The sequence below is a fragment of the Mobula hypostoma genome, chromosome X1, assembly GCF_963921235.1.
Source record: "Mobula hypostoma chromosome X1, sMobHyp1.1, whole genome shotgun sequence".
Taxonomy (NCBI): domain Eukaryota; kingdom Metazoa; phylum Chordata; class Chondrichthyes; order Myliobatiformes; family Myliobatidae; genus Mobula; species Mobula hypostoma.
The window spans coordinates 14,052,493-14,074,727 of NC_086128.1; the positions used below are offsets into that span (position 1 = coordinate 14,052,493).

The following is a 22,235-nucleotide window of genomic DNA, read 5'->3' on the forward strand; positions in this document are numbered from 1 at the left end:
CTGCTTATTTATTTTTGTGATTTATAGATTTTATGTCTTTGCACGGAACTGCTGCCACAAAACAACAAATTTCACGTTATATAAAGTTGTGGTAATAAATCTAATTCTGATTCCTGTGTGTATCTGGCTACAACTCCAAGATAAAAATCATCCCTACCTTTCTGCAAGCTTATTTTGGTCATGATTCACTGCAGGCATCCATTGAAAAATGGTGCAGACTTTTCAGGATGTTACCCAAGAGATGATGGAAATTAAAGGAGAGGAACATTTAAACAAATAACAACATTCACCTCTTGGCTCCAGTCATGTCCATGATATTGCTTCAGCCTGTCCCTTTGTTTACAGGCAGAAAATGGTGAAATTAGCCTAGAGGGCTGGAGCCATGAATAAAAAAGTAACAATTCCAATATTTCGCCTTTTGCAATTGAATCTTCCACCCCATCATGGACCTTACTTTTGTTTGTTTCTCACTCTTCCTCTTTCTCCGTCTTATTTGTTGCTAGTTTTGATGAAGGGTGACATTAATCTTGTTTCTCTGCAGTTGCTGCCCAGATCTGGTGAGCATTTCCAGCTTTTTAGAATATTTTTATTTTACTAAATAAGGGATAACCTGACTAAACTAAAACTGGAAGCCAATTATTTATTTTAGTAAAAGCCAAATGAGCAGTAAATGAGTCTCCCCAATCGCTGTAAAGCAGGTCCCTGTACCAAAAAAAACAAGGTAACATGTCTGAGCAACTGGCGTTCTGTCAATAATAAGCAAATGATTTGAGAGGCTGGTCAAGGACTACATCTGCAACTTGCTATCACCCAAATTGGACCCACTACAAATCACCTACCGGCACTACCGAACAACACACGACGCAATAGCCACAGCTCTACACACCATCCTTACACATCTGGAGAAGAAGGATGCTTATATGAGAATGCTGGTCTTGGACTACAGTTCAGCATTCAACACCATAATTCCATCCAGGCTCGACAAGAAGCTCAGAGACCTCGGCCTTGACCCTGCCTCATACAGCTGGTTCCTGGACTTCCTGTCAGGTCGCCAGCAGGTGGTAAGAGTGGGCTCCCTCACCTCTGCCCCTCAACACAGGTGTCCCTCAGGGCTGTGTACTAAGTCCCCTCCTTTACTCCCTGTATACCAGTAACTGTGTTGCCACCCACAGCTCCAAACTACTAATTAAATTTGCTGACAACACTACATCGATAAGCCTAATCTCAAATGATTAGGCCTACAGGGAAGAACTCATCTCTCTGACACAGTGGTGTCAAGAAAACAATCTCTCTGTCAATGTTGCAAAAAACAAAGGAGCTGATTGTGGATTACAGGAGGAATGGAGATGGGCTAACCCCTATTGACATCAGTGGATCTGGGGTTGAGAGGGTAAACAGCTTCAAGTTCCTCAGCATCCACATCACGGAGGACCTCACATGGTCTGTACACCCCAGCTGTGTGGTGAAAGCACCTCTTTCACCTCAGACGATTGAGGAAGTTTGATATGGGCCCCCATATCCTAAGAACTTACTACAGGGGCACAATTGAGAGCATCCTGACTGGCTACATCACTGCCTGTTATGGGAACTGTATCTCTCTCAATCACAGGACTCTGTAGAGAGTGGTGCAGACAGCCCAGCGCATCTGTAGTTGTGAACTTCCCATGAATCAGGACATTTACAAAGACGGGTGTGTAAAAAGGGCCCGAAGGACCATCGGGGACCCGAGTCACCCCAACCACAAACTGTCCATCCGGGAAGCGGTACCGCAGCATAAAAGCCAGGACCGACAGGCTCCGGGACAGCTTCTTCCACCAGGCCATCAGACTGACTGACTCACGCTGATTTGAGTGTACTCAATATTACACTGACTCTTCTATTTATTATAAATTGTTTTAAATCACTGTGATTGCATGTGGCACATTTAGATGGAGACGTAATGTAAAGATCTTTACTCCTCACGTATGTTGATGTAAGAAATAAAGTGAATTGAATTCAGCGTTCGATGACGCTTCTAGCTAATATTTCGCGGACCAATAGCGTGAAAGGTGGGTGGGTCTGAAAGAGCGCGGGAAAGGCAGTGTAATGGCGCGGTGCTAACTGTTATTTGTCATTTTCAAGCCCGGATGAAAGTTACAATTGCAGTGTCAGATCACTAGTATTAAGTCGCCCATTATTTAGTCATTCATTAACTGGAGCGTAAGGGTCGGGGTGGGGTGGGGGGATTGAGAGAATGGACAGTTTCCAGAAAGTAGAGAAAATAGGAGAAGGAACGTACGGTGTGGTTTATAAAGCCAAAAACAAAGACACGGGAGAAGTGGTGGCCCTGAAGAAAATCCGACTTGACACGTGAGTGATGTAGGGTCGCGGACAGCGGATACAGCTATCAGTGTGGCTGGGGTGTAGGGATCTCATCGCAGGCAAAAGATGCAAGGGGTTTTTTTGTGCTTTATTCGTCCTGATCGAGTTCTCGGTCAATACAAAGTTTATCTCTGTTCGGGCGGGGAGTTATAAGTTATTCAAGGACTGGATTTTGCAAGTTTATTTGCTTACATTTTTAAGATGAGAAAACATCAACATTAATATCAAGTAACAGATAAATAAAAAGACCTGGGAAGTACAGAAAAGGATGACTTTAAAAAAACTAACAACCAGGCTTGTGTAGTTTCCGCTTGACGTCATGACATTAAGGGCATGCATTTCACCTGCGGCTGGATTTGTTCTTATAGAGTCAGTTTTCTGGGTTTATGTGACAGGATACACCGCCTGGGTTGGCCACGTGCTGGTTTTTAATTTCTGTCCTGTGTTAATCTGGTCTCGGGGTGATTCTAAGGGGCACCAAGGTTGTTGTGGGGAACCCAGAGATAAAGTTAGCTGAGGTTTCTGTTCAGTAATTGCCTTTGACAGAGAGTGATATTTGTGGATTTGCTCAGCTCCTAGTTGCATCTTCCCTCTTGAGTGTCTCTTGGGGTTGATGATTTCTGAGAGTTCAGGGATAACAGATGAGGCTAAAATGGGATCCCACATTCAACTGCACATTAAACAGATAGTACCTGATCAGCAGGTAGTGCACATATTCCACTGTTTACGCAGTGTGTCTGTGTGTTTTCAATGCACTATTCCTCCACTGGAATCTGAGGTGTGGGGGGCCTTTGACCCATAGTGCGGTGAGTACCGAATACACTGCCTGAGAGAATGGGGGAAGCAAAGTAGCTGACGCCATTTTAAGAGATCTGGACAAGTGCTTGGATCATCTAGATATAGAAGGCTATGGGCCAAGTGGTGGAAGATGGGATTAATGTGGATGTTTGCCTACAGGTTGGCTCCTGGTGGTGGGGGTGAATTGTCTGTTTCCATACTGTCTGTCTTTATGACTCATTGTCCAGGATTCACAGAAGACAGAAGGGTGGTGTATTTCTTTGAGGAGGCCTTGTCCACATCGTTGAATCTTTTCACTTGATTCCCATGACAGCTTGAAGACAAGGGACTGTTTTACAAGTCTGGTGTCAAACATGTTGGCTGCGCACTGGAACTGAGTGTGAACAGGCCAGATACATTGGAGATGTGGAGGATTTTGCAGAGACGACATTGTTGGTATCGCTCCAGTACCTTGAGGTTCCTACTGTAGGCCAGGGATCACTGCTGCCTGGCAGACCACAAATCTTCTTGTGGGTTTAAAGGCTTAGAACATACAACATAGAATAGTACAGCACAGTACAGGCCCTTCGGCCCACAATGTTGTGCCGATCCTCAAACTCTGCCTCCCTTATAACCCCCCCCACCTTAAATTCCTCCATGTACCTGTCTAGTAGTCTCTTAAACTTCACTAGTGTATCTGCCTCCACCACTGACTCAGGCAGTGCATTCCACACACCAACCACTCTCTGAGTTAAAAAACCTTCCTCTAATATCCCCCTTGAACTTCCCACCCCTTACCTTACAGCCATGTCCTCTTGTATTGAGCAGTGGTGCCCTGGGGAAGAGGCACTGGCTATCCACTCCATCTATTCCTCTTATTATCTTGTACACCTCTATCATGTCTCCTCTCATCCTCCTTCTCTCCAAAGAGTAAAGCCCTAGCTCCTTTAATCTCTGATCATAATGCATACTCTCTAAACCAGGCAGCATCCTGGTAAATCTCCTCTGTACCCTTTCCAATGCTTCAACATCCTTCCTATAGCTTGATGTTTAAACACAGTTTTCCTCACTTGGCAAAAGACAAAGCTGACACGCTGAACGCAGTGGTGAGCATTCATCATCAACCTGTTGTCTTTCTCAGTCTCGGGTGAATCCTGAGAAATGGGAAATAGATTACGTTCTATAGTGTTTGATCCTGAATTTCTATTGTGAAGTGGCGGTGTTGTGCAGCAAGGGCAAGTTAGTAGAGTTCCTTTTGCTTTGTGGATGTTTAAGTGTAAGATCAGTTATCTCATATGATTCAGTGAACAACTTTGCAATGATGTTGAGCAGTTAAATTTGGAAAAAGGTTGCCCCACAGGCCCTCTCGATTTAATTTGAAAGCTTTGGTGCTATTGAAAAAGGTCATGTTATGGTTGATATTCTTCTCTTTTCCCTTGGAGTTGATGTACAGTGTACATTGTGGAGGATGAAAACCTCACCAGAATTTGGAATAAATAAAAGGAAAGGGTGGTAAAAATTCCATTGTCCCATTACCTTGGGTTGAAGAAATTTTTTCCTGTCTCCGTTCTGAATAACTGGTCTCTTCTTTTGAAACTGACCACTGGTTGCAGACAACCCAGCCAGTCTTGTGCGATGACTGCAATTAAATTTGTTGTCTTTCTTGAAGGTGGTCACAAGCTTTGAGTCGCTTGAGTTTCCCCTTGCATGACATATCGCTAAGTGGCAAGGTTTTGGATTTGTGACTGAAGTTGCTGTCCTCCAAACTAAGTAGGGATACTGCTTGCTCCTAGGGCCTTGTCTCTCGATCGGCATATGTCATTTGTTGACTTCTTGTTGGTCATAGTGCTGTGATATAGCCACCTCCACAATACTTCAGAGAAATCAAACTTTATTGGGTTCTCAGTGGTAGTTATTTCTTAAATAGCTCCAGGATTTCAGCATCCATTACTTGATCATAATATTGGTTTTGATTCAGCACAGTATTTCCTTATGAGACACTAAACCAAATCTCAGTCTTCCTTACAACTTCTCACCTCCCCATTCTGCCCACCAGCTAACGACATCAAAAATATATTAATTAGTTCTAGAATTTCCTCCTGAAACTTCTCCAATCCTTTCATGAAATGCTCCTGAAATCCAGGATTTTCTTACCACCTGTCCTAGTGTCATCTTGTGCAGCTTGGTAACACTTTTTGATGCTTCACAAGTTCCTTGGCATGTTTTACCACTGTAACACATAAATACAAATTATTATTTCAAGGATTTATATGCTTAAGAAGCAGAAGCAGGAGTAAACCATCCAGCCCTTTGTGCTTTCCCCACCATTCAGTAATGTGGCTAATCTTATATCTCAGCGTGACTTTCAGTGATTCATGTACAAAGGGTACCCTGTTCCCTGAGCCTTTCGATTTCTCCCAATTTAACTTTGCCTTTTTTTAAAAATCTGCTAAAGTAGGTGACTTCACATTTTTGTGCACTGTATTCCTTCGGCTCTGTCCTTGCCCAGTCATTTAGCCTACCCTTATTTCCTGAGGCCTCTCTGCACCCTCTGCCACCTAGCTGAGTGTCATCAGTAAACCTGATCAAGTCTCAAATTCTTTGTAAAAGATTGCAAGCAACTGGGGGACTAACCTCGAACACTGCAGAACAGCACTAATCACAGCCTTCCAACCCAAAAATGACTCATTTATTCCTACTAACTATTTTCTACCTGTTAACCAGTCCTTAATCTGTTTTATTACTCCCAACACTATGTGATCACACCTCAGTGAAGGCCTTCTGAAAGTCCAGTTATACCATATATGTCCTGCTAGTTACAACTTAGAATCAATTCAAAAATATGTCAAATCTGATTTTCCTTTCATAAATCCATTGTTCTATCCACTTTTATTTATTATTTTCCAAGTGCCCTGTTACCACTTTAATAATAGATTCTTGTGTTTTTCTTCCTTCTGACATCAGGATAACTAACTTATAATTCTGTTTTCACTCTTCCTCCTTTCTTAACTAATGGAAGGTGCATAACCAAACTAGAATCTTTGGAATTTTGGAAGGTGGCATTCAATGGATCCTCTCTCTCCATAGTTCGAGGGCACTGATGTGTAACAGTAGCATCATTGTCATGTTACTAGAGTGGTAATGTAGAGATTATTTGATGACTGAGAGTCTGAATTTAGTTAAATAATCCTGGAGTGTTAAGTTGGCATTTGTAATTGTGACCATAAAACTCTTGGTTTGTTTTAAACTCCAACTAGTGTGGTTTAGGGATATAAATCTGCTGTTTTTGCCACGTCTGGTTTATTTGTGACTCCTGACCCAAATTCCTAACCGCTCCGAGAAATGGTCAAGGAAACCACTTTCAGACCACATGGTGGTTCAAGCAGGTTCTTGATGTTACTTAAAGATTGCGGGGCTTGCCAATGACACCTACATTATATGTTTGAAAAAAAAACTTCAAGTGTATCTTATTAACAGGTAAAGACATTCCTTTGTCTGAAGCAGGAAGAAAATCTATCCCCACTTTCTCTGTCTCATCTCAGACTCATCATCTGATTATTGATCACTACTGCATGTTGTCTTTCAGGGAAACTGAAGGTGTGCCAAGTACAGCAATACGAGAAATCTCCCTTCTCAAGGAACTGAACCATCCCAACATAGTCAAGTAAGGACATTCTGTGGTGCTTCTTGATTTTAAAGGAAGCAATTCATAAAAAGAAAGCCTTTATATTTACGTAATGCCTTGTGACTATACGTTTATGATGGTTCTTGTTTAATAACTTATTTTAAAAGGCATTGATTGCTAGTTGGACAAATAATAGCAGCCATGTTACAATAATATGGTTCAAGCAGCAGTGAGGTGTACATTTGCACAAACAGATCATGCTGGCAGCAATAAGGCACGTTTGCGCAAACTGAGATTGCCTCTCAGTAATGATGTATGTGTACAGTATTGTGCAAAAGTTCTAGGCATCATGGATTTTCTTTAATATAATTTTTGTTTTAGATGTTTATTTATTGTCTTCTGCATTAGTGTCAATAGAAAAGAGACATTTTTAGATTTCCAAGCTTTCATTTTCCAAAAAATTAAATGTTACAGAATTTTTTTGTATTTTGTTAAAGAAAGTAATATATTAAGTAACAGACCACTTTTCAAATGAAAACTTGATTACTTTGTATGTGTGTGGTCCAGTGCATGATTAAACAAAGATGACAAACAGGATGCTAATGATCAATGACATAATGAGTTGAATAAAATAAACTGATTCACAGAAACAGGTGTAGAAGGAATCACACTGTGCGAAGGGCAACTATACTAACAGGTGAGGATGTGACAGTTTAACCTTCAGATCATCAATTCTTACACCACGGCATGAGTGAGCATAGCAACAAATCACAAGGTGGCTGGTCATCCTGCATCAGCAAGGCCTCTCCCAAACAAAAGTTTCACAGCAGACGGGAGTTTCAAGCTGCACTCCAAGCTCTTCTGAAGAAGCACAAATAAACGAGCAAGGTTGAGGACCAGAAATGCAGTGGTCAGCCATGGAAACAGTACAGCAGACGAGAGATACATCAGACTGACGTCCCTTTTAAATCAGAAGTTGTCCAGCACCGCTATTGGCTCTGTATTCAGAAACCACTGGAACCCAAGTACAGTACACCCCTCTACAGTCCGGACAGGTCTTGTCAGAAGTGGTCTTCGTGGAAGAGTTGCTGTGAAAAAACTTTCCTCTGAAGTGGAAGCAAAGCCAAGAGACTCGCCTACGCAGAAAAACACAAAAGTCCATTTTTTTGGCTCAAGCAGGAGGCAGTTTGTCCGCAGAAGAGCTGGAGACTGCGTCATGGATGAGTGTCTGCAGCAACAGTGAAGCACGCTGGAGGTTCCCTGCACGTTATGGGCTGCATTTCTGCAAATGGAGGTGGTGATCTGGTCAGAAATAATGGACTCCTCAATGCTGAGAAGTACAAGCAGATTCTTATTCATCAGAGAGGCGTCTGATCAGTCCCAGCTTCATTCTGCAGCAGGACAATGGCCCCAAACACATGGCCCAGATCATAAAGGATGATCTTCAATGAAAATGAGAACAAGGAGTTCTGCAGCAGATGGTATGGCCTCCACAGAGCCCTGATCTCAACATCATCGAGGTTGTCTGGGACTACCTGGAGAGACAGAAGCAAGGGAGACAGCCAAAGTCTGCAGAAGAACTGTGGCAAGTTCTCCAAGATGATTGGAACAACCCACCAGCTGATTTTCTTACAAAGCTGCACAACAGTGTACGTCAGAGAATTGATGCAGTTTTAAAGGCAAAGGGTAGTCGCACCAAATATTTGATTTAGTTTTTACTGTTTACTCCTCTTTACAGTAATTTATTGATATTTAGAAACTTTTCATCTCATTATTTTTGAAAGCATGTTCACTTTACATAAATTTTTTACATGTGCCTAAAACTTTTGCGCAGTACTGTATGTGTGAAAAAGGCGATCACACTGGTAGCACTGAGGGGTGTATTTGCCCAAACTGGCAGCAGTGAGTTGTATATTTACGCAAACTACAATTGCACTTGCAGCTGTGAGAGGTGTATTTATGCAAGCAGGGATCACACTGGGTTATATATTTGCGCAAACTCTGTTCAGTCTGGCAGCAGTGAGGGGTGTATTTCATAAATGTAGATTGCACTGGCAGCTGCAAGATGAGCATTTGCACAAATGGATCACACTCCCAGCAGTGAGGTGTACTTTTGCCCAAACTGACATCTCATTTGCTTAATGATGATTGTATTGCCCAGTAAAATTACACTTGTGATTATTGTCTGATCAGTGAGTTGGAGTGAGATGCTATTTGATACCACTGTGCGTAGTAGCCTGCTCCACACACTTGGGTCTAATGCATTGAGGACCCAGAGAGGAAATTAGATTTCTTGCAGCTCGCAATAAGTCTTTGATTTTTAAATCATCTTTGAAATTTATTTGCACAATGCACAAAAATATGGAGCGGCAGCACCCATTCTTGGCATCTGTTCCTTGCACTGCAATAGGTGTTATATAAGCCTTGTAACCAGAGATCTGAAGCATTTGCAACTCCATTGGGGTTGGGGACAGGGGAGGAATTTCGGGTTATTTATCGCAGCATTGGAATTGCATAGCTCCAGGGTCGCTTGCCGGGCTTGACAATCCTTTTATCATTCCTTAAAAGCAATAGCAGCTTGTATTTATATTGCATCATTATGTTGTATTATATATATTGTTTGTATCAACAGCTGCCAGAGAAGTGACTTGGATCTGCTCCAATTTACCAGAGCGACAGGTCCACAGCAGATGCCATCTCAGTGGCTCTTCACTCTGGAACATCTGGACAGCAAAGATGCATACATCAGGATACTCTTCATTGACTACAGCTCAGCATTCAACACTCAAAACTAATCAATAAGTCTTCAAGACCTTGGCCTCAATCTCCTTGTGCAATTGGATCCTCGATTTCCTCACTTGCAGACTTCAGTTAGTTTAGATTGGCAACAACTTCTCCTCCACTATCTCCATCAGTGCAGATGCACCACAGGATCGTGTGCTTAACCCCCCGCTCTACTCACTTTACACTTATGACTGTGTGTCTAAGCACAGCTCCAATACCATATTTGAGTTTGCTGATGACGCCACTGTGACTGGCCAAATTAAAGGTGGTGATGAATCAGCGTATAGGAGGAAGATTGAAAATCTGGCTGAGTGGTGTCATAACAACAACCTCTCACTCAATGTCAGCAAGACCAAAGAGCTGATTATTGTTGACAGGAGGAGGAAACCAGAGGTCTGTGAGCCAGTCCTCATCGGAGGATCAGAGGTGGAAAGGCTCAGGAAATTCCTCGGTGTTACTATTTCAGAGGACCTGTCCTGGGCCCAGCACATAAGTGTCATTACAAAGAAAGGACAGCGGCGCCTCTACTTCCTGAGGAGTTCATGAAGATTCAGTATGTCATCCAAAACTTTGGACAAATATGCATGGTTGAGAGTATATTGACCGGTATGGAAAGAGCAATGCCCTTGAATGGAAAACCCAGTTAAAAAGTAGTGGCTACAGCCCAGTCCATCATGAGTAAAGCCCTCCCTACCATTGAACACATCTACATGGAGTATTGTCGTGGGAAATCAGCATCCATCATCAGGGACCCCCACCACCCAGGTCATGCTCTCTTCTCGATGCTGCCATCAGGAAGGTGGTACAGGAGCCTCAGGTCTCACACCACCAGGTTCAGGAACGGTTATTACCCCTCATCCATCAGGTTCTTGAACCAAAGAGGATAACTTCAATTATCTTCACTCGCTCCATCTCTGAACTGATCCCATAACCTATGGGCTCACTCTCAAGGACTCTTCATCTCATATTCTAGATAGTTATTTCTTCTTTGCTTGTTTATTTATTTGTTTTTGTATTTGCGCAGTTTGTTGTCTTTTGCACACTGGTTGAACACCCAGTTGGTGCAGTCTTTCATTGATTCTGTTATGGTTATTATTCTATTACGGATTTATTGAGTATGCCCACAAGAAAATGAATCTCAGGTTTGTGTATGGAGACATAAATGTGGTGATTTATTTATCACATGTACATCGAAACATACAGTGAAACACATCATTGGTTTTGTTATTTCACAGTACATTTATTATCAAAGTACATATACAGTATGTCACCATATACAACCCTGAGATTCGTTTCTTGCGGACGTGCACAGTAAATCCAAGAAACATAATGGAATCAATGAAAGACTACACCTAACAGGACGGGCAAACAACCAATGTGTAAAAGACAACAAACTGTGCGAGTACAAAAATAAATAAACATGGAGAACATGAGATGAAGAGTCCTTGAAAATGTGTCCATAGGTTGTGGGGACAGTTCACTCGCCACATCATTGAAGTTATCTTCTTTGGTTCAAGAGCCTGATGATTGAGGGGTAATAACTGTTCCTGAACCTGGTGGTGTGAGTCCTGAGGCTCCTGTGCCACCTTCGTGACGGCAACAGTGTGAAGAGAGCATAGCCTGGGTAGTGGGGTTCTTACTGATGGATGCTGCTTTCCTGCAACAACTCTGTGTAGATGTGTTCAATGGTGCGGAGGACTTTACCCGTGATGGACTGGGCTGTATCCACTACATTTTTCAGGATTTCCCGTCAAGGGTACTGGTGTTTCCGTACCAGGCTTTGATGCAGCCCGTCAATATACTCCCCACCACACATCTATAGAAGTTTGTCAAAGTTTTAGATGTTGTGCTGAATCTTCACCAACTCCTAAGGAAGTAGAGGCGGTGCCATGCTTTCCTCGTAATTGCACTTGCATGCTAGGCCCAGAACAGGTCCTCCGAAATACACAGAGGAACTTAAATTTGCTGACCCTCTCTAACTCTGATCCTCAGAGCAGTACGGGCTCATGGACCTCCAGTTTCCTCCTCCTGAAGTTAATAATCAGCCCCTTGGTCTTGCTGACATTGAGTGAGAGGTTGTTGTTGTGGCACCACTCACAGATTTTCAATCTCCCTCATAAATACTGATTTGGCCAACGACAGTGGTGTTGTCAGCAGATTTAAATATGACATTGGAGCTGTACTTGGCCACGCAGTCATAAGTATAAAGTGAGTTGAGCAGGGGGCTAAGCACACAGTTTTGTGGTGCACCTGTGCTGATGGAGATCATGGAGGAGATGTAAATCCAAGCTGCCTGGGGTCTGCAACTGAGAAAATTGAGGATCCAGTTGCACAAGGAGGTATTGAGACCAAGTTCTTGAAACTTATTAATTAGTTTTGAGGAGATAATAAGATAGAATAGCTGCAGTTGATAAAGAGCATCCTGATGTATGCATCTTTGCTGTCCAGATGTACCAGGGTTGAGTGAGGAGCCAATGGAATGGCATCGGCTGTTGACCTGTTGCTCCGGTAAGTAAATTGAAACAGATCCGAGTTGCTTCTCAGGCAGGAGTTGAAGTGTTTCATCAACAACCTTTCGAAATACTTCATCACTATGAATGTCAGTGCTACTGGACCATGGTCACTGAGGCAGGTTACCACGTTCTTCGTAGTCACCGGTATAATTGGAGCCTGTGTGAGGCAGGTGGGTACCTCAGTCTGCCAAAGTGAGAGATTAAAGATATCAGTGAATGTTCAACCAATACACCCAAGTATATGCTGGGGGTAGCCTGCAAGTGTTGCCACACATTCCGCTGCCATCATAATGCGCCCATAATGTTCAGCAGAACAACACAAACAGTATGAACAGCAGGGAAAAAAAGGCAATAACTGTAAAACGGCACACATTAAGAGATATTGTGGTAAGTGGCTAAATGATTGGTCAAAGAAGGAAGTTTGGAAGAGACTTTTGAGGGGAAATAGGTGGGGATGTATAGAGAGAATTTGGGAGGATTGATTGCCTCCTAAGGCAGAGCAATTAAAATTAGAGGTAAGGCCAGATCTTGCAGAGCTATGAGGAAAGGGGAGATCACAGATCAGAGACGTGGAAGGATTTCCAATGAAGGGTGAAAATTGATTCAAGTCTTCACTGGTTATGCAGTGATGTTAAATAATCTAATGACGGTTGAAAGATTGCCATATACACTGGGCTTTTTAATCAGACCTTTTTTTTTATCCTCTGCCGCACTGTGCCAAACTGAAACTATGACTAAATTTAATTTTGAGAAAATTCCATTTGCGGCTTGTTTGGTTACATTCTGTATGGTTAATCTGAACTAAAGCAAGAATGTGTTTCCGTGGTGTGGGGATGCATTTCAGTTGGAGAGTTGGCTCAAGGTAGCTATGGTCTATAACTTCTGTTCAATAAGATCCCCAAAGTGCAATTAAGATCCACAATTTCAGCTTTTAGACAAGCAGCAAAGCTGCCCATGTTTGGGTGCTTGAGCCTCCTGGTCTTGGATATCTCCAAGCCAGCAACTTAAGTGAAACTGAATTCCTGTCATTGCTTGATCCTGTACAACTGCTCAGTGTAACAGCTGAACATATCTGTGATGTTATCAGATCTGAAATGCCAGCTTGTTGGAACTGGAAGAGTATCTGTAAACACTTTTACATTCCTGTAACATTGCAGGCACTTTCAAAGATCGTGTTTGGAGGACAGACTTGCATTGTTTGTATTTTCATGTGGCCCAACTTGCCTTTTTAATCAGTTGTTGCAACAACAAGGAAGAGAAAGCTTGGGCTATCATTTGATTCCTTTGTAAAGTTAGTGTTAGAAGTTTATCACCAGCTGCATTGTTTTCTCTGCTTGTTCGCAGGTGCTGAATGTTCATTGTTAGGGGGAAGAAATTTAAAAGCAGCCTTATTTTTTTTCTTGACTGTGACGCATATTGGGTTACAATTTCAATGCATGCTGGCAAGAGGTTTCTTTTTATAAAATGCCAGTTTCTGTTTTGTTCTGAAAGGGGATGATAAATCAGATAAAGACACTTTTGGAAACGCTCAGCAGGTCAGGTAGCATCTGTAGAGAGGGAAACAGTTTGTTTTGGGCCAGTGACATTTCTTCAGAGCTTAGAAAGGTTAGAGAGAGGTTTTAAGTAAGAACAGATACAGAAAGTAGCAAAGTGTTACTGACCTAATATTTCAAATCTGGGTATGATGAGTTCAAATCCTACCATAGAAGCTGGGGAATTAAAATTCCAATTAAATAAGTTTGGAATAAAGAGCTTGGTCCAGTAGTGGGGACCATGAACTTATTGGAGTGTTGTGTACAAACCCATCTTGGTCACTCATATACTTGCCCAGTCCAGCTGATCTATATTACTCCTGACCCACAGCAACATGATCAACTCCTAACTGCTTTTGGAAGTGGCCCAGTGATTCACTTAGTTCAGAGGCAATTGGGGTCTGATGATAAATGCCTGCTTGTATCTTGCGAACAAAAAAAATGAAAGGAAAGCATGGCAAAAGAGCAAAGTAGAAAATCTATGATGGTATGTAAGGCAGGAGAGATTTAATGGCACTTGGGGTGATGTTGCAAGATGAAAGGGCTGTACAAGTAAAGATTCAAAAGATAAGGGTCAACAATAGAATCATTGGCAATAATAGCTGTCCATAACTGCAGCAGTAGTAATGGTCTGAGTGATGTAAAATGATGCTACGTTCAGAAGATTCTAAAGTTCTTAATTAAAAGTTGAAGTGCTTTTCCTTGAGCTTCTGTTGAGCTTCATTCAAACATGAAAGAACCTTTGTGTCATCTATAAACTTACTAACCCACCCTTCCTCTTCCTCTTCCTCATGCTCATCCTCATCTAAGTCATTTATAAAAATCACAAAGACAGATCCATGTAGAATATCACTGGTCACCGACCCCCAGGCAGAATATGCTCCCTCTATTACCACCCTCTGCCTTCTGTTGGTAAGCAAATTCTGAATCCACACAGCCAAGTTTCCCTGGATCACATACCCCTGACTTTCTGAGTGAGGCTACCTTGTGAAATACCTTACTAAAATCCATATACACCACATCCACTGCTCTACTTTCATCAATGTGCTTTTTCACGTCCTCATGTAATTCAGTCAGGCTCATGAGGCATGACCTGCCCCTCACAGAGCTATATTGACTATGTGGAAGTCGAATCCGGATAAACTCAATCAGAGACCGTATAAGTACAAACTCTTTTATTCAAAGTACCCGGGGCTTACTCAGTTAGTCGCTCAAACAGGAACAGTCTGACTGTTCCTGCCCAATCCACCAACTAATTCACAATTCCCCTTGTGAGTGGATATATTCAGATACCCCACACAAGACAGGCCAGAGTCAAAGTTATCTACTACGTGATAGTCCAAAAAGACAAATTACAGAATAGGCACAATAGCCTCACATATACAAAACAGGCTGGAGCTGTCCTACCTCTATGCACGACTGCACAAGGAGATAAGCATCCTGAAACCCTAGCTGGATACCTTCAAAAAGAAATTTTGCTCAGCATTGAATAACAAAATTAGCACATCTGTTGATCATCAGCGGTTCCTTTCAGAAAAACAGGCTGCTATTGTTTAACAAAGTGTTAACCCTTTTACATACTTTATCAACTATCCCTAATCAGACGAATTAAAACAGAAAGCAAGCCAAATCTTGGGATCATTTTACGTGTGACTGAGCATAATTGTTATGGAAAGCAAAGGTTAGTCTGACTTCCCCTGTACTTACATTTTTGCTGTGGCTCTCATTACTGTGTGGTGGAGCTGATTTCATAAAAGACTGTTGCAACTCCCTTGGAAGCTTTGACTCTGATTTTGGTCTCGGCTAGGTGAGCATGACAAGGAAGAAAGTATCCCATCTTCCTCTGGCATTATGCAACAGCTTGCTGTTGTATGGCTCCCACTTGAGTGGCTTTCACATATTTTCACAAATCAAGGCTTTTCAAAGAGGGCATAAAACAGACAAAAAAAAATCACCTTGGCTGATTTATGTTTTATTGCAAAACTTGAATTCAAGATTTGTCAAATAGCCCTTCTAAAATAATTTAATATTTTGCCATTCTTTCAAGGGTTACTACTTATGGCCACATGGTACAGGGGTAGAATTTTGATTAATAATGTGCAGGTGCTCTATCACTAAAATGGCTGAGTTCTTGATCCTGGCTAACTTTCCCCATACTACATTCAAGGGTAGGTCATGCAGGCTGACTTGGCATGCATAGTTGGCTTCATTGATGACTGCAAATAAACCCCACCCCCACTTTCAATACCTCTGTTGCAGCCCATGTCAAATTGCTTGGCAACCAGACCATACTTAAGAAGGAACACACATCAAAGTTGCTGGTGAACGCAGCAGGCCAGGCAGCATCTCTAGAAGAGGTACAGTCGACGTTTCAGGCCGAGACCCTTCGTCAGGACTAACTGAAGGAAGAGTTAGTAAGAGATTTGAAAAGAAGGTTAACTTCCATCTGCAAGCCATAAAATTTGCATTGTCCAAGTACTAAATCCAACCCAACACAATGAGTGAGCAAAAGTTCTTTCTGGAGAAGAGAGTTGGGAATGATTGGATCACTAGTATTCCTCTTTTCCCCTTCCTCCACCCCTGCTCCCTCAGGTTACTTGATGTCATTCATACGGAGAATAAACTCTATTTGGTCTTTGAGTTCCTGCATCAGGATCTGAAGAAGTTCATGGACGTCTCTTCGGTCACTGGGATCCCATTGCCACTCATCAAGGTAAAAACAGATTGGTTTTGTGGAATAAAGTTAGAATTAAATGGAGCAAGAGCGAATCGAATGCTTGAGGGGCTTAGTGCAATTGATATCTTCCCCACTATGTGCTTCATTGTATTGTGGCTTACTTTATTAGTTTTTCAGGCAGCATTATGGCGAAATTTCTGATGTAAGTCAAACTACTCAAGAATGTAGATTTAATCAAACTTAAAGAGCACATTGGAGAACTGCATAAAATAGATTTTATACCTTCTTAAAAAAAGAGAAACATCTATTTCTCAGATGATATTTGGCAGGCACTCAGTTTGGTTAATTCTATGGCGAATGGTGAAGAACACCCAAAAGGGAGCACCAGCTGAACAATTGAGCTTGTGGTGTATTGGTGCTTTAATGAGGAAGAGCTTGCACTTACAGTGTGCGTTTTACATTCTCGGGGCATTATAAAGCCTTTTCTCAATGTGAGACTACCTCTTACAAACTTTTGCCGTGCAAGCAAGCAAGCCAGCCCATATGCGCAGAGCAAGAATGCACAAACAGCAATGAAATATTTCACCATTTGCTCTGTTTTGTTTGACAGCTAAATGATAAGAAAACTGTTCTGGTTCATTTTGAATGGTGCCATATCTTGTATCCACCCAAACATTTTGTTTAAAAGATTAACTACAGATTGTGATTTTTTTTTTCCAAAATGACTTGTTAACCTGGATAGTGCAATACTGAGGTACCAATAGTTTGCGGTACAGCTAAGAATGCATCTTGATTTACAACTTGTGACATTTGCCGAGACATGTATTGGGATACAGTGCTGCATTGGACAGTTGGGTTGACTTTCTTCATGGGGACATTTTAAGATTCCAAAGGTCCTTGATAAGATGCATACAGAGAAAATAGTTTCCACTCTGGGAATAGTTTCAGAACAAGGGGTTGCCTATTTCAGATATGTGAGGAAGATTTTTTTTTCTCTGTGGTAATGGAGAATTTCTGTTGGAGGGCGGAGTCACTGTTTATACTGAAGATTGAGATGGATGTATTTGGGTTTATTGGGAAGTGAGGGTTATGGGGTAGGAAGACAGGGGCCAAGATAAGACGAGCCATATTATTGAATGGCGAATCAGGCTCAAGGGCTGAATAGTCCACTCCTTTTCCAGTTTCTTATGTTATTATTGACCATTGTGGAAAAACTATCCTTTGCTGGGCAACTTAACTGGATATGAAAAGATGAATCAGAAGAAGTGTTGGTCATCCTGTTAAAGCTGTATATGATTACTCTGGACGTTTAGGACTTGCGTTACGGGGTGCTGGGACTCAGCAAGAAGTGATCCTGTAGCTCCAAAAGTTAACCTTCAGTCGCAGGCAGTATGTTCACATACAAACCTCCCATTGATGATAGAGTATTTAACTTGGCAAATCCTCCAACCACATGTGAGAAAGCAATAGAACAAGGGGTTTTAGAATTTTTATTTTTAGTTTAATAATGGTCCTTTTATCTTTTTGAGATTTTTAAAAATAATTTTATTTTATCCTAGTCTCTGTGCTGCTGACACTTTTGTTCTAACTTGTCATCTTTTTGCCCACGCACAATCTGGTACTTGTGTCCTTGCCCATGTAACTCAAAACCTGCCCTTTGAAATTGTGTGTGTTATTTTCTCTGATGGGGGAGTTCAGGGAATGTAATCTTACAATTAAGACCTAACCCATTTAGAAGTGAAATCAAGCAGCATCTCTTCACAAAAACAATAATGCAAAGCTGGAATCTTCTGAAAGGCTGTGGATGCTGGGAAGGAATTTAAAATTTCAATGTGAAAATTAATCAATTTTTTCCTGAGTAAAGGTTACAACGGATAATAGGGTTGATGTAGATCAGCTGTGGTCAAGTATTTGTAACTTCACAGAGGAAGACCATTCAATCCATTGAGCACATGCTGGCCCCATGGGATTAACCCATTAGTCCTATCCACCCCCTCCATATTTCCTTGTAGCACTAGTACTTTTTCTATCTCATACATGCCGTTCAACTCCCTTTTGATTCTTTTTCGCCATTAACTTGCACTAAATAGTAAATTACAGTGTCCAATTGACCTACCACATTTTTGGGATGTGGGAGGAAACCAAAGTACTGGAAGGAAATCCACAAAGTCTTGTTGGAGAAGGTCTTATTCCATACTGACAGCACCAGAGTTAAGGGTCAAACCCTGGAGCTGTGAGGCAGCAGCACTAACAGCTGTGGTCTAACTGAGTAGCAAAATAGAATAGGCTCAATAGACTGATCAGCCTCTTCCTGTTTTTGTGCAAATTCTTTCAGTCTTTACACGTTTCCCCACCATACAAAAATGCAATGGTGTATGGGTGTTTAACCATTGCTGTAGGCTGAATGACCTGTGTCTATACTTCCTGTTGCCTCGGTAAATCAGCCAGCATAATCAACGACCCCTCCTACCCCGGACATTCTCTCTTCACCCCTCTCCCGTTGGGCAGAAGATATAAAAGCCTGAAAGCACATACCACCAGGCTCAAGGACAGCGTCTACTACATGGATAACTACCTCTTGAATGGACCTCTTGTGCGAAGATGGATTCTTGGCCCCTCAATTTACCTTGTTATATTCTTGCACTTTATCATTTACCTGCACTTTGTAGTGAATAGATCTGTATCAGCAGTTTGCAAGACAAGCTTTTCACTGTATCTTGGTATGTGTGACAATAATAAACCAATAGCAAAATATATATGGCTCTGAACTGTAACAATTATTTGACTGGAGATGGGCCATACCCAGACCTAGTCCAATGCTGCGATTACTGAATGCCACGTTAAAAGCTATCTACAAAGTGTACTATAGTCTCACTAATTCCACATTTCTCATGACTTGTATCCAAAGCAAAGCCTTCATCCTTTCTTTTTGAAAGAGGGCCTTGCTTTCGTTGATATTCCAAGCTGTTGACAATATACCAGGGAACGCAGAGAGGGGAGGAATCTCAGCATTCCTGCTTTTTCAGTGCATTGTAATGCCTGCACTGTTTTGTGCACTGTATGCAGTCCTGGGTAGGTCCGTAGTCTAGTGTAGTTTTTGTGTTGTTTTACGTAGTTCAGTGTAGTTTTTGTATTGTTTCATGTAGCACCATGGTCCTGAAAAACGTTGTCTTGTTTTTACTATGTACTGTACCAGCAGTTATCGTCGAAATGACAATAAAAAGTGACTTGACTCTTTTTCACGGGAATGACTATTTTCCAACCCCCATCCCTCACTGAGGTGTACACCTTCATTCCCTCCCCCCCCCCCACTGTTCATGTTTTAATTTTTACCCATCTGGTAACTCCTCGAGGCTCCTTGGCCTTGTTTACTACACACAGTGAGCAGAGTTAGTATTTGAAATGGGACTGCTGTGCGTCAGATGAAGTTGGTCATAGAGGTTTTGCATGTCCAGGTTTGTTTATCATCCACCTTTATATACTGGTTGGTGTGAGATGTTGTTCAGCTGATTAATGACTGGGCCTTTTGTTTTAATCCCCTCCTGCTCAGAGTTACCTATTCCAGCTGCTGCAGGGTCTCGCATTTTGTCATTCTCACCGGGTGCTTCACCGGGACTTGAAGCCCCAGAACCTGCTGATCAATGCCGAAGGTGCGATTAAACTAGCTGACTTTGGACTCGCGCGAGCTTTTGGTGTACCTGTTCGCACGTACACCCATGAGGTATGTTACCTACAGTCTGCCATCTCTAAGCATTGGAGTCTTCTGAGCCAAAGCATCTCCTGCCCCTGATTACCTATGTGGCTCCCGACACAACTCCTGGGAGTGATCGTGTAGCTTGCAACGTGATTAACACCTCATTCTGTAAGGTCCCAGGACATTACCCATCTGAGCACAGGCTATGTTTAAGAGTCAAGAGTCAAGTGGGACTGAGGAACAAATTGTCCATCAACAAATAGCTGCAAGCTGATAAATCTGATGGACCTGATCATTTGTATTCTAAAGTTTTAAAAATGGAGGCTGTGGAGATGGTAGGTGCTGTTGTTCACGTCTTCCAAAATTCAATAGATTCTGGAATTGTTCCTGTAGATTAGAGGGGAGCAAATGTGACCCCATGAGTTAAGGAAGGAGGGAGAGAAAATGGGAAACGAATGACCCAATAGTTTGACATCAATGATAATGGAAAATCCTGGAACCTACAAAGAGAAATGTAATAACACAACAACATGAAATAATAGGATTGAACAGAATTAACATGAACCTATGAAGGAAAACTATGTTTGACTAATCAATTAGAGTTTATTGATCTGTGACTAGCAGAATAGATGAGGGAAACCACTGAATGTGGTTTATATCGATTAGTGGAAGGCTTTTGATAATGTCTCAGATAAGAGGTTAATCATTAAAATTAGAGCACAGAAAATAGGGCACAATATACTGATGTGGATTGAGAAGAGGTTCACAGACAGAAAGTGAGGAATGGGAATTAACTGCTTATTCTCAGGTTGGCTGGCTGTGACCAGCCACATTCTGCCTTCATCACCCTATTCGCCTGCAGGGAACTATGAGCTTGGACCCTAAGGTCTCTTTTATTCTTCAAAATTTCTTAGCATCCTATCAATTACTGTATGTGTTAGAACCCTATATCCCCTTGACACTTGTCAAGATTAATTCCATTTGCCAATGCTCTGGTCAACTTTCCAACTGACGTACAGTGACATCCTGCTGTTGCCTTAGACAATCTTCCTTAGTATTCCCAACAATGAATGTTGGTGTCATCTGCAAACTTACTAATCATTCCTCTTCCATTCACATCCAGGTTGTTAATATATATCGTCAGCAGCAAGAGTCCTAACACTAATCCCTAGGGTATACCACTAGTCACAGACTTGCAATCAGAAAAACACCACTATCCCCTGCCACCTATCACCAAATCAATTTTGGATCCAACTAGCCAGTTGGCCACAGATCCCATGTGCCTTGACCTTTGGATCAACCTACTATACTTGACTTTCTTGGATGCTTCGCTGAAATTCATATAGACAACCTTCACTGTCCTGCTTTCATTAGCCCCCTTTGTTACCTAAACTGGCTTGGTATTTCCAGCATTTTCTATTTTTGTTTGAAGGGTTAAAACCTGGAAAAGTACGAGAAACATGATATTGGGAAAGAAATAACTATGCAACTGATAGCATCAAAATATGGACAAAGTCTAAAAACATTTATTCTTTCCAGTCGTCAGGAACTGTATGACTATGAATATTCTGGCAGCTCAAACCAAGGTGAATATGAGTTTGAAGTGTTGTGTTTTTTCTTTGCAGGTTGTCACACTGTGGTATCGTGCCCCTGAGATCCTCCTGGGATGTAAATATTACTCTACTGCAGTCGACATCTGGAGTCTTGGCTGCATCTTTGCTGAAATGGTAATGATTTGTAAAGTTAGCTAGTGTAGTTAACGATTCACGTGAAAAAAATACCTTAGAGATGTATTTTCTGAAATAAGTACTTTCTTCCTCTCTGCTTCTCCTTTTCTCCACTCTCGGATTGTATATTTCAGACGGGGGCTAAAGGAAATGGCAGAGTGACTGTTACCTTGTCATTATAGCCTGCCAGTGGGGATGTGTGTTGGGCACGTGGCCAAGTGGTTAAGGCATTTGTCTAGTGGTCTGAAGGTCGCTAGTTCGAGCTTCAGCTGTGGCAGCGTATTTGTGTCCTTGAGCAAGGCACTTAGACACTAGAGCAATGTGTCATTGTGTGAGGAGTGGCGCCCCACACAGACTTCCAATCTGCGCCTTGTAAGGCATGAAAATGCCCGATGCAGGCCTCTCATGGTCTTGAGTCGACGTTCCCCAGTGGGGAGGTGTTGAAACAATATCCCAAAGAATGATTGTTGCTGACTTCCACTGGTAACATCAACAACTGCTCTATCAGCTGCAGTCCATACACATCTCCACCAAATCATAGTCAT

The 22,235-nt window shown here is 42.0% G+C and overlaps 1 protein-coding gene across 1 annotated transcript in view; it reads left to right on the plus strand.

The window, feature by feature from the left end:
• Positions 1 to 2,091: 2,091 nt before the first annotated feature.
• Positions 2,092 to 22,235, plus strand: part of cdk2 (cyclin dependent kinase 2) — a 32,396-nt gene continuing 12,252 nt past the window's right edge. Inside the window, exons 1-5 of the mRNA XM_063037962.1 lie at positions 2,092 to 2,349; positions 6,725 to 6,802; positions 16,185 to 16,305; positions 19,820 to 19,990; positions 21,589 to 21,690. Coding sequence (XP_062894032.1) covers positions 2,234 to 2,349; positions 6,725 to 6,802; positions 16,185 to 16,305; positions 19,820 to 19,990; positions 21,589 to 21,690 — 588 coding nt within the window. The 5' untranslated portion in view covers positions 2,092 to 2,233. The remainder of the gene's footprint in view (positions 2,350 to 6,724; positions 6,803 to 16,184; positions 16,306 to 19,819; positions 19,991 to 21,588; positions 21,691 to 22,235) is intronic.